The 22,440-nt window shown below is 41.9% G+C and overlaps 1 protein-coding gene across 3 annotated transcripts in view; it reads right to left on the reverse strand.

The window, feature by feature from the left end:
- The window catches only part of IQGAP2 (IQ motif containing GTPase activating protein 2), a 416,293-nt gene that overhangs the window by 120,333 nt on the left and 273,520 nt on the right, over window positions 1–22,440 (reverse strand). For all 3 annotated transcript variants that reach the window (XM_040341144.1, XM_040341136.1, XM_040341153.1), the window contains 3 exons: window positions 15,596–15,759; window positions 11,159–11,319; window positions 6,173–6,297 (listed from right to left, as the gene is read on the reverse strand). In XM_040341144.1, coding sequence (XP_040197078.1) covers window positions 6,173–6,297; window positions 11,159–11,319; window positions 15,596–15,759 — 450 coding nt within the window. The remainder of the gene's footprint in view (window positions 1–6,172; window positions 6,298–11,158; window positions 11,320–15,595; window positions 15,760–22,440) is intronic.

Genomic DNA, 22,440 nt, shown 5'->3' on the forward strand with positions numbered 1-22,440 from the left:
CATCATGTACTTGATTGGTCGCCGGCGGGCATGTGAGTGTCGGACTGACTCGTGGGTGGGTGGCGCTGGTGCATGCACGCGCCCCTGGAATCTCCCGCCCGCGGCCGTGACTCGTGTCGGGTCTGAGCACTTATTAAACATGCTGTGGGCTGCCAATCAGTTCATCAGGAAGTTCTCCACCACAACAGTGAGTAACCTGGCACTGAACTGGCATGATCACTCGCTGGCACTAGGCTGAGAATAATCCGCTCTGCCCTGGACGTTCTTGCCATGTGGCCGAGTTAGAGTAAGCTTGCCTGGCATGAAATACTACGTGGATCGCATGCAATGGTCTATTGCCAGAGTGACTCGTCACCAGAGGCTGCTGGGTGGAAAGTAGATTTGATATCAATCAGGGTGTGTGTGATAATAATCAGTGATGTCACCTGTCCCTGAGCCCACCTACAGGCTCTTCACACAAGGGGTTAATATGATCCAGGGTGGCATGATTTTTCTACAATAGATCACCATGGATTGCCATGACATTGCTGGCTGGGTCCTGGCTACTGATGCCATAGTCACGTCCCAAAGCTGTAAAGTCCCATCCCATGTTGCATCAGCACAATGCTAACTGCTTGCTGTTCTCTAGTGTGCCTGCTGGAGAGAACAATAGATCTGTACTGTACATTGCGATCACATACCTGGCAGGTGGATACATTCTATATTTTAGGTAAACAGCAGCTCACATTTACATTTACATAAAAATAAAAATAAAGTCATGCACAATGACAGATTTATAGAGGAAAGCAGGTAATACAATGAGTAGAAGGTGTCATATCACACACAATCTGATTGTACAATCTCATTTATGGTGACATTTCACACTTCAATAGATAATCAGTCCCTTTCTGATTGATCTTTCCCGATAGGAATAATCAATTCTTCGAAAAATCAATTGTGGAACATGTGGAAGTGCGTTTTGGTTGATAGTTGGACGATATGGTCATAACGTATCGATCGGATCTCTATTTCCATCATGCAATCTCATAATCTGATCAGTAGAAATACAACTGTATTCATCAGGAAAGCATCTCAGTGCTGTTCTGACTGATGGACTTAGTTTAAATTAACTCCAATCTGTATTTGAGTCTAAATCAATCTCACGGGAAGTTATGGCTGTTTGATTATTTGACAAATTGATAATTTCCAATCTGATTGTATGGGCTGATTGTATGAGCGGTCCACCGGACCGCTCCACATGCCCAGGCAGGCCCAGCAAATGCAATACTGTGTACAATTATTAATATCATCATCACACTCCACCTGCCCAGGCAGCAATACTGTACAATTTAGATGCAGTGTGCACTGCAGCAGTGTCACTCACACTGCACACTGAATCTATATAGTACAGTATTGCTGGGCAGGTGGAGTGTGATGATATTAATAATTGTACACAGTACGAAGTGTTCTAAAATACTGTATATAGTGTTTTTATTCTTCAATCAGTTAATATAAACATCTTTAATATTAAAGATGTTATAGAACGTAATTGCATTGTAGAATATAAAAAAAAAAATCTCAGTTACTTTGCCGAGTAACTAGTTACTTTGCCAATAAAGTAACTGAGTCACTAACTCAATTACTTTTTCGGACAAGTAACTTGTAATTGTAACTAATTACTTTTTTTAAAGGAAGATGAACAACACTGCTTGTTAAAACACCATCCAACCCTCCATCTTACTGGAATAAACTAATTGCTTCCATATTTTATGTGCTGACATAGACATCAGGGTAATATGTTTATATAATTCTTATATCCTCATCTTACAGCATAGAGCAGAGGAGGCACCAACTGATCATGGGAGCTGAGCCTTTTCTTCCTGGACAAGATCTAGTTAGCTGTGGAATATAGCATTGTTCACACACGACCAAAACTATCAATTTGTTAATTGGAAAATAAAGTTATTAGAAATGGAAGATGGAGGCATTTAGCTTCCATAACAAGTACAATTTTCTTTCACAGAAAGGGAAGTTTTTCCTAAATTACAATTGGTTTAGGTGGCCATTGTAGATATAAATGGAGCTCTTTAATTTTAAAAAGGTAAGTCTAGGCATTTAGATCCTGTTCACACCTGGGCATTTGCGATCCCAAAACGCTCTGCAAAACTGACAAATCTTACCACGCTTGTTCAGATGGCATTCATTTTCAAAGGCACCGAAATGCAGGTGCGGTTCTACCACGATAAATTGTGCTGCAATCACAGCAAACCACAACGCTTGAAGCTCGTCATCCAAAGTGCCAATTTGTACGAGGCAGTTTGCCATGATTGCAGCCTGATTTATTCGACATCTGCATGACAATCAAAGCAGAACCGTGCCCATGCTTAGGTGCCTTTGCAAATGAATGGCACCTGAACAGGCGTGAACTAGGCTTTACCCCTTTATCTTCCTCCCTCCCTTTAGATCAGTGTTTGTCAACCTTTTTTTCAGTCCAGGCATGCATAAAAGTTCTGCACAATCTCGAGGTACCCCATTCCTAAATACGGGGCAATTTAGGAAACAGCGATCCCAGGTCAATTAGTTTTAATATAAATCACACAAATAGGAAACATAAGGGGAATAAAATGACACTGAATTTCAAAAGAGCCAACTTCCCTAAACTACGATCCTTGCTAGAGGATAATAATTGGGATAAAATCTTAGGAACAAAGAACACAGAGGAAAAATGGGTATGCTTTAGGAGTGTATTAAATAAGAGCATAAGCCAGTGCATCCCAATGGGAAATACATTTAAAAAAGCTAATAGAAGTCCTGGGTGGCTTAACTTCAATGTAAAATTGCATTTAAAAGCAAAGGAGAAGGCTTTCAAAAAATACAAGGCTGAGGGATCATCATCAGCATTCCAACTTTTCAAAAAATGCAACAAGAAATGTAAGGGTGCAACCAGGGCGGCTAAGATAGAACACAAAATGCACATAGCGGAGGAGAGTTTAAAAAATACCAAGAAATTCTTTAGTACATAAATAGTAAAAAAGGGGAGGTCAGATCCTATTGGTCCCATAAATAATAACGAAGGGAATCTGGTTACTAAGGATGGAGAGATGGCAAAGGTATTGAATTTATTCTTCTCCTCAGTCTTTACTAGGGAAACAGGGGGCTTCAGTAACCAAAACTGCAATGTTTATCTTCATGACATGTCACAGGAAGCACCCTCATGGCTAACAGAGGACAGAATTAGAAATGGACTTGAAAAACTTAACATTAATAAGTAACCGGGACCAGATGGCTTGCACCCGAGGGTCCTTAAGGAACTCAGTCAAGTAATTACTAGACCATTGTACCTAATTTTTACTGACAGTCTACTGACTAGAATAGTACCAGCTGATTGGAGAAAAGCCAATGTAGCACCAATATTTTAAAAAGGGCCAAGATACATCCCTGGAAATTACAGACCAGTTAGCCTAACATCAATTGTACGCAAGCTCTTGGATGGGACGATAAGGGACTATATACAAGATTTTAGTAACGACAATGGTATCATTAGCAGTAATCGGAATAGATTCATGAAGAATCATTCTTGCCAAACCAATCTATTAACCTTCTAGGAGGAGGTGAGCTGCCATCTAGATAAAGGAAGGCCGGTAGATGTGCTGTATCTGGATTTTGCAAAAGCATTTGATGCAGTTCCCCATAAACCTTTACTGTACAAAGTAAGGTCCGTTGGCATGGGCCAGAGAGGGGGGAACATGGATTGAAAACTGGCTACAGGGACTAGTTCAGAGGGGAGTACGCTAAATGGTCCGGGGTGGAAAGTGGGGTCCCCAAGGGTTCTGTCCTGGGACCAATCCTATTTAACCACTTCCTATTCCGAGACTCCTCTCCTACATGTAAAAATCATCACTTTGCTAGAAAACTACTCAGAACCCCCAAACAATATATATTTTATTTTAAGCAGACACCATAGGGAATAAAATAGCGTTGCAACTTTTTATCTCACATGGTATTTGCGCAACAATTTTTCAAACGCTATTTTTGGGGAAAAAAAACTGAATTATCATGAATTAAAAAATAACAAAAAGTAAAGTTAGCCCAATGTTTTTGTATAATGTGAAAGATGATGTTACGCCAAGTAAATAGATACCCAACATGTCAGGCCCCGTACACACGACCGAGTTTCTCGGCAGAATTCAGCCAGAAACTCGATCGGAGCCGTATTCTGCCGAGAAACCTGGTCGTGTGTACACTTTTGGCCGAGGAAACGACGAGGATCTCGTCGGGCCAAATAGAGAACATGTTCTCTATTTCCTCGTTAGTCAATGAGGAAACTTGGCTCGCCGAGATCCTCGGCGGCTTCACAAGGAACTCGACGAGCAAAACGATGTGTTTTGCCCGTCGAGTTTCTCGGACGTGTGTACGAGGCCTTACACTTTGAAATTGTGCACAGGTTACCAGTTTAGATTTAGAGGAGGTCTAGTGCTAAACTTGTCGCACGTGGAATTGAATAAAGACACGCGGCTATTCATTAAAATTAGAAGAATGTCAAAAGTGTCCTATCTGTCCACCATAATGTTGCAGTCCCGATAAAAAATAAAAAATAGCAGGAAAGGACGCTAGAGGGGAGAGACAAGTGAGAGCCGGTTCACACTGGGGCGGCACGACTCGGCAAGGCGTCCTGAAAACGACTTCAGAGGCGACTTGCAAAATTACTTCTGTATAGAAGTCAATGCAAGTCGCCCCCAAAGTCGTACAAGAACCTTTTTCTAAGTCGGAGCGACTTGCGTCTCTCCTATTAGAACGGTTCTATTGAATAGAATGAGACGCGACTTGTCAGGCGGCTAAGTCGCCTGACGAGTCGCCCCAGTGTGAACCAGCTCTTAGCGTCTCGATCATACCAGGCCACATGCCCTCAACATGGGGGGGGGGTTGGGTGCTTTGAGTCAGAGGGGACTCTGCGACCCCCATCCCCAATGCATCAAGGAACTCTCCATAACAACCCTGGGCGTTGGTTGTGGGGGTTTGCAGGAAGGGGGCTTATTGGAATCTGGAAACACCCAGATCCCACCCCCCCCCCACCCATTAACCCCAAAAAAAAGGTAGTGTAGTGCAAGTAAAAAAAGAGAGATGGTTTTGACAAGTCCTTTATTTGTCTTCTTCCTCCGGTCTTCTCCGCCACTGACCCGGATTGCCTCCAACGATGGCTCTCGTTGTTGTGCCAGCTCCACTCTCTCCCGATTCATATATAGCCATGTGGTGTGGCCATCTGGTGACGCCACCAGGAGACTCCGCTACGACGAGGGACAGTCTTTACTTTTAATAAAAGACTTGTCAAAACCGTCTCTTGTTTTTATTTACACTACAACGCCCTTTTTTTGGGGGTGAATGTGTAGGGGTACAATGTACCCATTTTCATTCACATGGGGGGGGGGGCGGGAACTGGGGGCTTCCAGATTCTGATAAGCCCCCTGCCAACAGGCCCCCACAAGCACCGCCCAGGGTTGTTGGGAAGAGGCCCTTGTGCCCATCAACTTAGGGACAAGGTGCTTTGGGATGCCCCAAAGCACTGGCCCTATGTTAAGGGCATGTGGCATATGATCCAGGAGGAAGGGGGGGGGGCTCGCTTGTCTCTCCCCCCTTCCCTAACCTGCCAGACTGCATACTTGAATAAGGGACTAGTATGGAATCTGGAGGGAAACCACATGCCGTTTTTGTTTTTTGCGTGGGGTTCCCCTCAAAATCCACACCAGACCGAAGAGTCTGATATGGTCTTGGAGGGAGGGGAGACACCATGCTGTGGGGATCCCCTTTAGAATCCTCAGAGCACAAGTCGCATGCCAGAAGTCGGATCATGATGATCCGACTTCCATTCAAATCAATGGGCTAAAAGTCTGATCAGTTAGGATGGCTCTCATAGGAAACCACTGATTTTGACAGGTCATGCCACTTTAGTAATTGTATTTGGGAGTGGAAAAGAGAAGAAGCAGAGAAACGCTGCTGAAACGTGGCATTACCGCCAATGTAAAAGGCTACTAAAAGCGCATTTTTACAGCCACTTTTTCCTGCCGTCGGTAGTGGCTTTGCAGCTCATTTTTACAAAAGCCCTGTGTTCATAAGGACTAAATGTGGAAAATAAATCAATAAACTTTTTTTGTCCTGACATGCACTTTAATCTAGCCTTATGATACCAATAACTTACTTTCATGTTCCTCTTGGACATCGCTGTTGACAGCATCTATGCAAGTCTGAATTTCATTCCAACTTAAATAGCTTTGTCCTTGTGCTGCAGCTTCCTTCTTCCCAGACACCAACTTGCCAACATAACTAAAAATAAGGAAAGAGTCACTTATTGCCTAACAGATAAAATTGTGCCAAGATAAACAATGCCCATTATATGGCATTAGAGAAAAAAACTATAAAGATGTCATTGTTATATGCAAAATACAATATTCTCCCACACTGTGCCCCACTCTACATAAATATCTTAGCAGGAAATTGCAGTTCTAAATTAATCCTTAACCCATAGACTCCTCTGCGTTCCTGAATGAATTACCTTGTCAGTAAGCTTCAGAGCAAACAGCAGATGTTCCCTGGCCTCATACAAAAATGATATATGATAAAATAAAATCAAAATATAAAAATTTACCATATGAAATACAATAACATTTTTACTTTATACCCTTCCCCCCCACCCCCTTAGCAAGGCCTGTGTACTATAGTGTACTCTCCATGTGAGGGTCATGCTTGCCCGCATGGGCAAACATAGGCATTCCATTGCCTGAACACAGACAGTGCATGTTGGGGGCCATGCACCCCATCTGCATGGCTATCAAATTGCTGCATCCCAAACTACATGAATGCATGAATGCACAGGGATCCCGTGTGAGTAAACACGGCTCTCACACTTGTGTACACTAAAGTATGCCCAATTGAATGAGCCCAAATTTATAGTAGTTTCCCTCTCTTGTTTGCTTAGATTTGATATAAAAAAAAGGATCATTATTTTTAGTCATACAAAATTGATTAAAATTGCAATTGCATTTTATGGTGAATTTATTACTGATTCAGTTATTAAGAATTGCATACATCCATGTTACAAGGAGCACCCACCTCACAGGGTTCAATTATTGTTCACATTTTGTCGGCAAAAAAAAAAGTTTTTGTTATAATATATATTGGCATTCAAAGGGTTTGCACAAACAGGACAGAAAAAAAGAGGGCATGTTGATATGACAATACATGATAAAGAAAATGTATACCGTACAAATCCTTAACTAGTTCAGCCATATGACTTGCTAAAAGATATTCACCTTCCTATTTCTAATACCGCGTACACAAGATGGGAAAATCCTACAAGAAATCTGTGGATTTTTTCCCGACGTAATTCTGCCTCAAACTTGTGTTGCATACACACGGTCACACCAAATTCCACCCGTCGAGAACGCAGTGACGTACAATACTATGACGAGCCAAGAAAAATTAAGTTCAATGCTTCCGAGCATGAGTCGTCTTGACTCCGTGCATGCGTAGGATCCTTTCTCCGTCGGAATTGCATACAGATTGGAATTTCCCGTTGGAAAATTTGAGAATCAGCTCTCAATTTTTTTCTTGGCGGAAATTCCGACAGAAAAATTCCGATGGAGCCTACACACGACCAAAAGCTCACATCGGACTTTTCCTGCCGGAATTTCCGATTGTGTGAATGTGGCATAAAACTGTTAAAAGCAGTGATAACGCACCTCAAAGCACCCAGGTCTCCATTTACAGGGGTTAGGTCAAAGAGATATTAGACTGGCTACTATGAGCTACTGCATTTTTCCTTATGAGTTGACACCGAATGCCTAACCCCAGCTATTATTTTGTCAAGTATTTAAGTGAGGACGTGTTAGAACTTCAAATTTTAAACAACCGTGCCCTAGATCAGTCTTTTTCAACCAGGATGCCATTTGGGTTCCTAAGGAGTGCTATGGCAAATTGCCTAAGAATTGCCCAAAAATTGTTGACAAGCCAGCAAGTGGATCCAACCTGCTATTTTTGTCAAACAAAGCCGAGTTTTTATTGTGCAACATTACAAAGGTTAATAAGGAGGACCTCGGGCACCTGAGGATGACCTTGTTTGCCCCTCCCCATCAGTACTGGGGTCCCATTAGCCGAATCGGAGAAAGAAACTGGGAGAAGAGAAGCACTGGAATACAAATCAGTACCTGTTTGCAAAAGTCTTTTTTGCTTTGTAAAACTAAATCACCTTTAATGGTGGGTGTCCTATGTGCATGGGAGGCGTTTGTGTTATGTAAAACTATTTGATTCGTTTTTACATTTTAAAATGGGGCTCCACAAGATGCAGAATTTTAAAGGGTGCCTTGACTGAAAAAAGGTTGAGAAACACTGTCCTAGACATGAAGTGAGGTGACCAATGTGCATGTAAAGTGACAAGAAATGGCGCCAGGGAATTAATGTATAGTATAGAGTGAAGCTTTAAAAGGGAATGAACCACTCAAATGAAACTAGTAGATGATAAAGTGTGGCGCTACCTCATAAATCAGCTTAAAAAAAAAAATGTGTGTGATAACCTCTCGTGAACCTTTCAAACAAACAAAAATGTATATGTGTACGTGTGTGTGTGTGTGTGTGTGTGTGTGTATATATATAATTTGTATATTCTTTGGTGCAATTCTAAACTTGGACACTAGATTGCACCGTAAGGAAATGTTAAAGAATAAGAGAAGTTTACCAACCTTTTATTTATATTTTTTTAATTTAGTAATGTTTTGAATGGTTTATTATTAAAGTGTATATTGTTTTAAATTTTAATAAATAATTACATGAAGTGTACTTGGAGTTTTCATGAATTGTTACGATGTTTTAAAATGTATTAAATTGATCATGTATTGATCCTATGCCTATTAGTGGTGTACTCACTTTTGTTGCCAGTTTATACATTAATGACTGTGTGTTGAGTTGTTTTGAGGGGACAGAAAATTTACACCGTTAGACAAGCTGTACACTCACTACTTTACATTGTAGCAAAATGTAATTTCTTCAGTGTTGCCACATGAAAATAAATAATAAAATATTTAAGAAAATGTGAGGGGTGTACTCACATTTGAGATATTGTATATTATTTTTTCTTTTGAATGGTGATTGGACTTCTTTCTTTGTGAAGATTTATTAGGAATTCATTATTACTTCATTATTGCATTTTTGTTTGTTTGAAAGGTTCATGAGAGGTGATCACACCCATTTTTTTTAAGCTGATTTATGAGGTAGCGCCAGGGGCAGACTGACCATTCGGGCTCTCGGGCACTGCCCGAGGGCCCCATGCTACTAGGGGGCCCCATCAGGGTTGTTAGCCTCAGTAAATACAGGGACCGTATGTAAAAATCAGTGTTTTTTTACATCTGTCCCTGAAATGTCCCTTATTGACATCCTTTTGGTCTAAAAATCACAAGATTATAGGTGCCCCGCCTTTCCAGTACCTTTTCAGTGTGTGTATGTGTATTTTGTGTGTATGTATATTGTGTGTGTGTGTGTGTGTGTGTGTGTGTATACTGTGTGTGTGTGTGTATACTGTGTGTGTGTATTTTATGTGTATGTATATTGTCTGTGTTTACTGTGTATGTATACTGTCTGTGTATGTATACATTCTGTGTGGCCCCATAATCTATTGCCTGGGGGCCCCATAATCTCCTATTGTCCGGGGGCCCCATGAGTTGTCAGGCCGCCCCTGGGTAGCGCCACAATTTATCATCTACTAAATGCAGTGAGGTGACACAGCCTGAAAGAGATTTTAACTCTGCATTACTCAACCAGAAAATGTGGTTTAAATTGCTGCCCTTGACCTGATTTCCCTCCAGATCCTGATGCGACACTGGTCGGATCCCCCGAAATCCAGAATCGGGAAACAGCAAAAAAAAGTAAAGTCTTTCAACTTCTTCCCCATTAAACATTTGTCTGGAGTTGGGTTTAAACAATATTTGGCCAGCATCTTAACCTCCCTGGCGGTATGATTCTGTCTGGAATTACGTACCAAAAGCGGTACAATTATTTTGCAAGGAAATTTGGCGTTTTATACTGTAGGCCTGCAATTTTTAGAAATAACTCACTTAAATCTGACCAAGCAAGAGTCTTGTAGGCATCCCGGGTATGATTTTTTTTTTTAAAACAAAATTATAAATTATAATATAATAAATAATTATAAATAATTATAACAAATAATAATATAATTATAATAAAAATTATTCAATAATGTAATCAACTCAAAATCACTGAAATTTGCAGTTGCAGAATTGTCGTTGTCATTTTATTTTTTTTATGACGAATTTCCCCGCAAATCGCTATCGCACATTTCTGCAAGTGATTATAATTTATTATCGCTGTTTTCTAGCTGATCTAAAACCATTTTTGACATAAAGGGACACTTTTGGACAATCTACAGTTTTTAGGCAGAAATGAAATTTTTTATTATATAAAAGTACATGTAGGACACTGGGCAGACCACTAGGGACAAGGGGGGTGTGTATTTTTTACATACAGTACTGTAATCTATAAGATTACAGTATACTGTATGTAAAGTGTTTGTTTACTTTTTTGAATTTGGCGCCGTTCTCCGTCCCCGTGCGTCGTAACGTCGCAGGGAACGGAGATCGGCGTCACACGGGGACTGTGAATCGAGCGAGGAGGTCCCGCTCGCTCACACAGCGGGTGGCATCGCTGGATCCAGGGACAAGGTGAGTAAACCAAGCCTGTGGATCCAGCGAAAGGTAAGCCCGTCCAGCCCGAGCGTGACTCGGGTTTGCCGATCCTAACATGTAAAACCAACCCCGAGTCACGCTCGGGTTTACCGTCAGGGGGGTTAAACATACATTTTTTAACGTGTATTACCGAACACCCAAACTCAGGTATGAATGGGTGCAGCAAAGACACCCTGCCATCTACATGTAGAAAGCGCATCTATCACGTACAGTGAATCGCTACACAGTTTGTAAAAACCAGGGACAACTCTAACGCTCTTTCTTATCTTTAAAAGGTGTGTCTTGGACATTTGTAGAACTGGTCCCTAATTAAAATACAGTGGTCTCATAATTTAATAAAAATGTCTGTCCTCACTGTATTACATCACTTCCATTTATTAGCGGCTAAGGAAAGCCATCAGTCATACACAATCTTCAATATTAATGACACTAACCGTTGCATGCTGTCTTCCTCCAAATTATTGAAACCTATGGCCTGGCTGGCAAGGTGTGCATTGATAGAGTTCATGTCACTGGTCTCAAGAGCTTGATTCAGCAGCGCAACAGCAGATAACATCTCCACAGCAATAAACAGCTGTTCTTGCGTTAAGTAGTTCTGTTGACATAAAGTATATGTTCATTGTTAAATGATATCATGCTTGATACAATGTTACAAAAAACATTGGGCTAGATTCAGGTACGATTTACGCTGGCGTATCTATTGTGTAAGTTAAAAGTTGCGCCGTCGTATCTATGCGCGCTATTCAGGGAACTAGATACGCCTGAATTCCTGCTTCATCCGACCGACGCAAGTCTTAGTACGCCGTCGTATCTAGGGTGCATATTTCTGTAGATTTACACGTAGAATATCGGCTAGATACGCTGATTCACGAACATACTTGCGCCCGCTACGCCGTTTACGTAAGGCTTACGTCCGGCGTACAGTTATCCCTGCTATATGAGGCGCAGCCAATGTTAAGGTATGGACGTCGGAACAGCCGTCAAATTTTACGTTGTTTACGTAAGTGGTACGTGAATGGGGCTGTGCGTAGGTTACGTTCACGTCGAAAGCATTGAGCCGACGTTTCTTAGGGAGTATTTGTGATTCTGAGCATGCGCTCGCATGCGCCGTACGAATGGCCATTTATTTACATGGGGTCACGGCTAAATTGCATGGAGCACGCCCCCTACCTGCCTATTTTAAATTAGGCGGGCTTACGCCGGCCTATTTACACTACGCCGTTGCAACGTACAGCGCCAGATCTTTGTGAATACTGGTCTGGGCTCCCTGTTTTATGTCGGCGTAGCGCATATGAGATGCGCTACGCCGGCCAAAAGAAGCGCCGAGCTACCTGAATCTAGCCCATTATGTAGAACTTGGATGGATTTGCAACCCAAAAGTGGACTTTCCCCATATTTACTATTTGCAAATGATAAAGCATACTTATTAAAGTAAACATCATATGGTTAAAATAAGAAAAAAAAAGGAGAATGATTAGCCTTTCCAGGCTCTGTTCTTTTTTGTTTTATAGTTTCTCTATTCTCCCTCATATCTTCTGCATTCACTTTGAGGGTTGTCCTGTCCATGTCTATGTCTATGAATTGTAATGATGTTTGCAACAGTCCAGCTTTCCCCAAACCTTTTCCTCCAACAAAAGCGCATGTATTGCAACCACATACAGGTCAAGTTAGCTTCGTAATGCGACTTTGCTACTATCTGGGTAAGTGGTCCGTGTGTTTATGATTTTCTTTTTTTTTAGCCTTTACTTTAGAAACAAAGGCTATAATGATGATTCGAGATTTCCTTGCTTGGAAACCAACTCTACTGTAACTTGTGTAAACAGCCAGGACATTCCACGGTAAAAAAATTCTGTGTTCGCAACCCACCCTGCACCGTGTCACCTAGACTGATTGCACATCCTAAATACAGGACATTGCATGGAAGCGTAGGTTCTTTTCCTGAAGTCAGTCCTAGACGTTTATCAGTGGCGGCCCGCCCATAGGGGGCACCCTGGCGCCGCCCTTCTCCTGTAGGCACAATATAGCGCTGATAAGCTTCCCGTGCCACTTTGGGCGCCGGGAGCATTACTATACTTCCGGCCATTCGTCTTACAGACGAAAAACGGAAGTGACGTAACGCGGCAGCTCACATCTCTTTACACTGCCCGAGCGGAGCTGAGCTGCTAGGTAAGCCGATGGATGCCTCGTGTCACGTCACGGGTGAATATAATATGGATTGGCTTGATCGCCCCCATATTCATCAGCCCGTACACTGCTTGATCCCCATCCATCCACCTCGGACCCTGTTATTGTAGTTAAACTGCTGGGACTTGTAGTTCTCCATCTTCTCCTGGCGCTCATGGTGAAGATGGAGATTGGAGAACTACAAGTCCCAGCAGGTTTTACATACAATAAGGCTCTGAGGTGGATGGGTGTGGTGGATTGCATGCACCTATCAATCCCCAGGGGGGGGCAGGATCAGATAACACTGTTATCCGATCCTGCATCCCCCCCCCCCCCCGGGGATTGATAGGTGCATGCAATCCACACCCATCCACCTCAGAGCCTTACTGTATTAATAATCTGCTGGGCTTCTCCAATCTCCATCTTCTCCATGAGCACCAGGAGAAGATGGAGAACTACAAGTCCCAGCAGTCTAACTAAAATAACAGGCTCTGAGGTGGATGGGTGGGGATCAGGCAGTGCACGGGCTGATGACTTTTACTGTGATGTATATGGAGGGAGTGTGATGCAAATAAGGACTAATGTAAAGGAAGGTGCTATAATGTATTTTAAAGGGGGGCTGCAAAGTAAAGGGGTGGCTGTGATGTAAAAGGGGGTGCTGTGATGGAAAGAAAGCTGTAATTTAGAATGAGGGCTGTAATGTAAACAGGGGGACTGCAATATAAAGGGGGGCTGCCATGTAAAAGGGGGCAGTGTTGTATATTATGGTTGTATTGTAAAGGTGTACCATAATGTAAATAGGAGCCCTGCGACTTGGGACTGGAAAGTTGCAGGATAAGTCGGACCCGATGAGAACCGTTCATATCTGTGCAACTTCAAGTCACAGCGACTTCGAAGTAGTCATTGCATTACTTTTGTCCCACTTTGATGTAGACCTCCAGAATACACAGGCATTGCTTCAAGTCGCTGCAAAATCGCAGCAAAAAAATTGTGGCAGAATCTTGCGACTTTCAGGCTAACACAGTCTGAAAGTTTGATACGACTTAAAGCAATGCCTGTGTATTCTGGAGGTCTATGGACCTCAAGTTGCATCAAAGTGGGACCAAAGTAATGCAGGGACTACTTTGAAGTCGCTGTGACTTGAAGTCGCACAGATATGAACGGTTCTCATTGGAAATCATGGGGTACGACTTGTCATGCAACGTTGAAGTCCCAAGTCGCAGGACAAGTAATGCAGTATGACCGCAGTCTCTGGTAATCTTGTGCAGTATGACCGCAGTCTCTGGTAATCTTGTGCAGTATGACCGCAGTCTCTGGTAATCTTGTGCAGTATGACCGCAGTCTCTGGTAATCTTGTGCAGTATGTCCGCAGTCTCTGGTAATTTCGTGCAGTATGTCCGCAGTCTCTGGTAATCTTGTGCAGTATGTCCGCAGTCTCTGGTAATCTTGTGCAGTATGTCCGCAGTCTCTGGTAATCTTGTGCAGTATGTCCGCAGTCTCTGGTAATCTTGTGCAGTATGTCCGCAGTCTCTGGTAATCTTGTGCAGTATGTCCGCAGTCTCTGGTAATCTTGTGCAGTATGTCCGCAGTCTCTGGTAATCTTGTGCAGTATGTCCGCAGTCTCTGGTAATCTTGTGCAGTATGTCCACAGTCTCTGGTAATCTCATGCCCATTTAGAGTCCTTCATAACTAACAGTGTAATTTTTTAGTTTGTTTGCGCCGATCTGTAAGGCTGCGCTATATACCATGATTTGTGATGCTGGGGCTATATACTCTGTGCTGTGATGCTGAGCTGTGTACTCCTGACACTATGAGTGGAAGCAAGTGGAATACAGGGGACGGAGTGGGTGTATTCTATAGGGGGGCGAGGCTTATGAGAAGTGGGGGGAGCCAACTGTAGAGGGGCGGGGTTTTGCACCACCCCATCCTAAAACTTCACCAGCCGCCACTGACGTTCATACTATGTTTCCATTGTGTCTGTTGGCACTTGCTATTGGGGACCCTTTAAAGCCAAAATCCAGCCAAAACAGTATAAAACTATTCTTAATAAAATAGGTATTGCTATCTGTGTCATCAGTGGGGAGACTTCCCCTGACTTCCTGTCTTGGGGAAACCAAAAAAAGCAATGGGAGGGTGCAGGTGTCATAGGGGAAAGGACAATACAGAAAGTAATAAATAGCTGACCGATGTTGTAACTCTTCCTCAATCTTACTTAAAAAAAACAAGGATAAAAACACTTTTTAAAACTCGACCACAGTCAAGTGTTTATTGCTGTCCTTGTGATGATTTGTCTTTTCCTGTCCCTGGGACATAGTGTCCCAAGGACAGGAGTGATGGTGGAAAGGGACATCAACAAAAACACCCTTATTAAAGTCAAGTTAAAAGTTTAGATATACTGTAAATAGCTCTAAATGACGTTCCCCTTTACATAGTGCCCCATGCAGTAAACACACATAACAGGTGTAAGCTCAGAAGGGTTTTCATGTAATTAGACACATTATCATCCCACGTACATTTCTCACTCATTTCTAAGTTGTTTATTTCCCCCATGATAGCAGTACAGAGGATTCTACAGAAGCACGCTGACTTGTTATTTTCGTCGTTTCTGCTTGGCAGTCTCCTCATCCCACCACCCACAGTACAATTACTGATCTGTCAGGAGGAGTTACATGATCTCATACTAAACATGTTTGTGGGAAGACTCCTACCTCAGGATTTTGCTTCTGCAGGCTGAGCAGCTCGATCTGGTATAAAGTCTCTGCAAAGGGATGTACAGCTGGCAGGTGCGCCTCGGGAATCTGCAGAGCCACCATGGTTTGTGAGGCATCGCCACTGCGTATTGCATTATTTATCTTTTCCACGGCTCCTAAAGCTAGATTTCAGCACAGCAATGGAAATAAAAAGGAAATTAGAGAACCGATTTAAACATGAAAAGGGATACTTACCAAGACTGAAAACACACCATATGGACTAAAAAGTGTGGGGGAGCGCTCAGAGGGTAGGTTTACCGGAAAAAGTTGTATTTTAATGGTGAAATGGTAAAGCTGAATCATTATCATAGTCCCTAAATCTATTAAGCACTTAAAATATCCCCAAAGACCATAGTCCTTTCTCCTTTTTGCTAGAACAATGGGAGTGTCACTCCTACCGTTGCGTGCGCCATAATGTTAGTTAAATTAAGGGTCAAAAAGGGAGACTAAAACACCATTAAAATTATTACACCAGGGGTGTTGACCTTGAAATTTATGGGCAGTGGTCGAACCACAGAGTTCCTGAGGGAGAAGCCAGTGGCTCACTCAAACAACTGAAATATCAATTTTCGGTGAAATGACAATCATAGAAGGTTGGTTGAACCAAGTCTAACCTTGCCACTATAAATCCCTGCCAGTATGTCCTCTGCAAATTGCCTTTAACTGGGTTTCTAGACAGAGTGGTACAGATTTTTTTGCAGTAACAACCAGCAGTTCCAAGTGCTTTCTGTTTATCATGATGACAGTTAAAGACAAATCATGACAGTTGATTTGAGGTAGAAACCCCCAAAGGAACATTTCAATACTACTTCTTGCTATACAAAACTAACCACTATTCTGTGACTGCCAAACTATTTACTTTCCTTAATATGTTAACTGGCACTAATGGGTCACCGCCAATTCAAAATTCACAAACTGAGAAATCCATCTGTGAGAAAGTGAAACTCTCATTTTAGCATTTTATGAAGGGGAAAAAAAAACAACGAAAGAATGCAGATTTTGTTACTGGAAAGGCCAAGAAAAATTAGAAACCTGTGTGTGAGTCAATCCATTAGTGCCAGCTCAAAACAAGAATACCATTTTTGGGTAGATAAGATCTTTAAAGCAAACCTATGGTGTATTGAAATTTTCAACTGAATGGAAAAAGGGGTTGTAAAGATTTGTTTTTTTATTTTTGTTGCTAAATGCCCAGGCCAGGTTTTGCGATTCGGCACTGCGTCGCTTTAACTGACAATTGCGCGGTCGTGCGATTTGGCTCCCAAACAAAATTGGCGTCCTTTTTTCCCCACAAACAGAGCTTTCTTTTGGTAGTATTTGATCACCTCTGCGGTTTTTATTTTTTGCACGATAAACAAAAATAGAGCGACAATTTTGAAAAAAATTCAATATTTTTTACTTTTTGCTATAATAAATATCCCCCAAAAACATATATAACTTTTTTTCCCTCAGTTTAGGCCGATACGTATTCTTCTACCTATTTTTGTTAAAAAAAATCGCAATAAACGTTTATCGATTGGTTTGCGCAAAATTTATAGCGTTTACAAAATAGGGGATAGTTTTATTGCATTTTTATTAATTATTTTTTTTTTACTACTAATGGCGGCGATCAGCGATTTTGTTCGTGACTGCGACATTATGGCGGACACTTCGGACAATTTTGACACATTTTTGGGACCATTGTCATTTTCACAGCAAAAAATGCATTTAAATTGCATTGTTTATTGTGAAAATGACAGTTGCAGTTTGGGAGTTAACCACAGGGGGCGCTGTAGGAGTTAGGGTTCACCTAGTGTGTGTTTACAACTGTAGGGGGGTGTGGCTGTAGGACTGGCGTCATCGATCGAGTCTCCCTATAAAAGGGATCACTCGATCGATGCAGCCGCCACAGTGAAGCACGGGGGAGCGATCACGACGGAGCGGCTATAAACGAATAGCCGCGCCGTCGTCCCGGATCGCTCCCCGCGGGAATCCGACCGCCGCATGTATCGGGAGGGTCCCGATCGGACCCCCGACCCGCGGAAAGGCGGGGACGTACATGTACGCCCATCTGCCTGTACGTGCCATTCTGTGGACGTACATAAACATGCGGTGGTCGGCAAGTGGTTAAGCTAGTGCATTGTTGGTTCACTTACCTTTTCCTTCAAATTTCCCTTCTAAATGTTTTTTTTCTTTGTCTGAATTTCTCACTTCCTGTTCCTCCTCAGTAAGCTTGCCCCCATCATCCGAGCCATTCTGGCTGGGGGTTAGTCAGCATGCTCACCCCTCCCTTGGGACTACATCCCTGCGGGGAGATGCACACGTGTCTCCCCGCAGGGATGTAGTCCCAAGGGAGGGGGCGAGCACGCCAACTAACCCCCAGCCAGAACAGCTCGGTTCATGGGGGCAAGCTTACTGAAGAGGAACAGGAAATGAGACATTCAGAAGAAGAAAAAAAAAAAATTAGAAGGAAAATCAAAGGAAAAGGTAAGTGAACCAACAATGCATTAGCTTAACCACTTAACGCCCGCCGCATGTACATATACGTCCACAGAATGGCACGTACAGGCAGATGGGCGTACATGTACGTCCCTGCTTTTCCGCGGGTCGGGGGTCCGCGGAAAAGCAGGGACCCCCCCCCCGGTACATGTGGCGGTCGGAAAACATGTGGGAGTGATCCGGGATGAGGGCGCAGCTATTCGTTTCTAGCCGCCCCCTCGTGATCGCTCCCCAGGGCTGAAGAACGGGGAGAGCTGCATGTAAATACGGCTTCCCCGTGCTTCACTGTGGCGGCGTATCGATCGAGTGATCCCTTTTATAGGGAGACACAATCAATGACGTCAGACCTACAGCCACACCCCCCTACAGTTCAGTTGTAAACACACACTAGGTGAACCCTAACTCCTACAGCGCCCCCTGTGGTTAACTCCCAAACTGCAACTGTCATTTTCACAATAAACAATGCAATTTAAATGCATTTTTTGCTGTGAAAATGACAATGGTCCCAAAAATGTGTCAAAATTGTCCGAAGTGTCCGCCATAATGTCGCAGTCACAAAAAAAAAAAAAATCGCTGATCGCCGCCATTAGTAGTAAAAAAAAAAAAATAATAAAAATGCAATAAAACTATCCCCTATTTTGTAAACGCTATAAATTTTGCACAAACCAATCGATAAACGCTTATTGCATTTTTTTTTTACCAAAAATAGGTAGAAGAATACGCATCGGCCTAAACTGAGGGAAAAAAATGTATATATGTTTTCGGGGGATATTTATTATAGCAAAAAGTAAAAAATATTGCATTTTTTTCAAAATCGTCGCTCTATTTTTGTTTATAGCGCAAAAAATAAAAATCGTAGAGGTGATCAAATACCACCAAAAGAAAGCTCTATTTGTGGGGAAAAAAGGACGTCAATTTTGTTTGGGAGCGACGTCGCACGACCGCGCAATTGTCTGTTAAAGCGACGCAGTGCCAAATAGCAAAACCTGGCCTGGGCCTTTAGCTGCATTTTGGTCCGGGGCTTAAGTGGTTAAAGGAACCTATTTAGAAAATAAAAAACAAACCTTTACAACCCCTTAGGTCATTTCCAAAGCATTAACAAAACCTGGGGGTCTTCTATTTAAAAATTGCAAACAAAGCTTGCAATGGACCTGCTCTGACCCATCCAACACTTCTCTATTGGTCAATAAGGCAGCCATCATATTTAATTAATAATAGGAAAGCAAGGATATGGGAATGGGCAGGCCAGATCTGTGGTTGGAAAGAACATTATATAGTCTTTGGGTTCTGGTGCTCCCAGTACACAGTCCCAGCAATAATACCGACACCTGTTTCGGATCTCTTTAGATGCCAAGATTACACTTTAAAAGAACCATAGATGACAGTGGTATACTTTCTCCCCTCACTTTAACACAATGAAACAGAAAATAAGTTCCAGCTATATGTTAAACTCACACACATCCATTCAAACAGGACCAGGCAGTACATAATGTTAGCATGTTCTTTAAAATGATGACAGTGCACAAGCCCTCTTGTTTAGGGCAAACTATAACGAAGACACTCATGCAGGCACACCGCACAGGACAACATGGAAGATCTACAGTGTAGTCATTGGAGATTAAAGCGCACAATTAGCACTATGCAGGTTAGTAAAACAACCTACCAATGCAGAACCCTCTTTTAAAGAAAAAATAAGATAAAAAGATACCCACACATAGGATTTGGACTATGTCAGATGACTGGCTGCTCATGTATACGCAGAGAGCTAAAGTGTATCTATAGCTAAAACATTTTAGGGGAAAGGTTTAAAATATTTTTGGGCTATAGATGCACTTTAAATTTAAAGGGCTAGTTCCCTTGGACTTACTTGCCCACAAAACCTCACTATGCATTTGTTTCCTTACCACTTTATCATGTTGTGCTCAGTTTTGTAAATAAATCATTTGTTTTTCAGCTGCTCGCATGATTGTCCACCACTGTCTGTACTGCAGATGGCAGGACATATTGAGTGTAGGATGCCATAAATCCATGAACAAACACTCCCGGGCTCTATGCCCTACCCGGGCGCACGTGCAGTCCGCTCTCCCACATAGGTGGGTTGGGAATGGAGCTGGTAGTGCTTGTTCATGAGTAAGCATTTATTTACATAACGGAGCACAGCATGTTAAAGCGGAGTTCCGGCCACAATTGCACTTTTTAAATATAAATACCCCTGTAATACACAAGCTTAATGTATTCTAGTAAAGTTAGTCTGTAAACTAAGGTCCGTTTTGTTAGGTTGTTACAGCATTTAGACACTTTATAAAATAGAAATTGACTGGGGCCATCTTAAGTGTGTGCATCATGAAGCCAGACTGTATGACTTCCTGGATTTCAGCCTTGCAGATCTCGCACATGCTCAGTGCTGCACAAGCAGTGTCAGATCAGGTTTCAGCACCTGTGCTGTCCAAGTCACATGATTCTTTGAGACTGGGGAATGCACAGACTCCTGGAAAGTTACACCCACTACATTCCCAGGAGTCTGTGCGGTGTAGGTTAGGAAGCATTAAGCACCTAGGTGCAGGAAGTGGGAAGATTAACTATTCTGCCTAGCAACAACACTTTGAAGGCATCTAAAAAAAAAAAATTTGTAAAGGACTAATGACATTTTTTTAAAACTACTGATGTAATGTTATATTTATGGGTGGAACTCCACTTTAAAGTATTATGGACCATGTAAATTGAGACTTTTGGGAAGCATAAGTAAATCTGAATTAACCCTTTAAAGCTTAACTTAACTGTTTATCTTTGTCAGAATAGGACATGACGTGTGCATGTCTACCAACAATGTCCCATTGGTCATGGGAGCAGAGAGTTATAGGTAAGCGAGTGGTAAATCTTTTTTTCTCACATTGAAACATTTGACACTTGCTGAATGATTATTACCCCAACCCCATGTATGGGCACCTTTACAGCTACCTAAAGATATATTTTTTTTTTTTAACACTACTAAATTACTACTAAGACAGTTACACTGGGATGCATGTTGCACATGAAACAATCACTGAAATGTAAACTGTGGTAACACTATGGAGGTTCTCAACTGACTGTGATGTGTACAAAATTCACAATTCAATTAATGTATTAAACGTATACAAAGATTTAACAGTGAGATAAGCAACTGCTGTTCAAAAGGGTAATATGGTATTTTTTTTAATATGCTATTATTAAAGAGACTGAAGATGGAAGAGAACACGACTATCAATTTTATTATTAAATTCAGTTTTCCCACCTGAAACCTCATGCACATTATTGTGAACTGTGAAGATGACACCTTTACAAATACAGGCAATATTGGACTCCTTTCAAACCATAGGGAAAAGCTATTGGAATATTACTATTAAATATAATGGTATTTTTTTTTATATAATGCATCAAATTAAACATGGCGTCTTCCAATTTTCCACAAACCTGCTAGTTTGTCAAATTACCAGTATGTTCTCTTATACGATTAGATGGATGCTGTAGATTACATTCACAAACATGTATACAAAATTTCCAGGTAAACATATATATTATTTAAAAAATGTATATTTCTTTTATATACTGTAACTATATAGAAAATAATTGACTTGTTTTGCAAGCCCTTTTAGGCAAGGTTGAGCTGTGAAGAGGCTAAAGAGCCTTGAATAAAAATGATGAAACGGAAGTCCGATGGGTGTAGCTAAATAATAAAAGTATTATCATTTAAAGGAAAAAATTGTTTTTCACAGATTATAAACAATACACAGTGGCAGAGTTTGAGAAATTTGCTTGGAATCTAGGAGCCAGCTAAAAAAGTTAGGAGCCAGAAAACGCGCCCCGTCCCGCCGAGCTTGCGCGCAGAAGCGAATGCATACGTGAGTAGCGCCCACATATGTAAACGGTATTCAAACCACACATGTGAGGTATCGCCGCGATTCGTAGAGCGAGAGCAATAATTCTAGCCCTAGACCTGCTCTGTAACTCAAAACATGCAACCTGTAGAATCTTTTAAACGTCGCCTATGGAGATTTTAAAGGGTAAAAGTTTGTCGCCATTCCACGAGCGGACGCAGTTTTGAAGCGTGACATGTTGGGTATCAATTTACTCGGCGTAACATTATCTTTCACATTATGAAAAAAAAAATTGGGCTAACTTTACTGTTGTCTTATTTTTTAATTAAAAAAAGTGTATTTTTTCCCCCAAAAAAAGTGCGCTTGTAAGAACGCTGTGCAAATACGGTGTGACAGAAAGTATTGCAACGACCGCCATTATATTCTCTAGGGTGTTAGAATAAAAAATATATGTAATGTTTGGGGGCTCTAATT

This window comes from Rana temporaria, chromosome 1 (genome assembly GCF_905171775.1).
Source record: "Rana temporaria chromosome 1, aRanTem1.1, whole genome shotgun sequence".
Taxonomy (NCBI): Eukaryota; Metazoa; Chordata; class Amphibia; order Anura; family Ranidae; genus Rana; species Rana temporaria.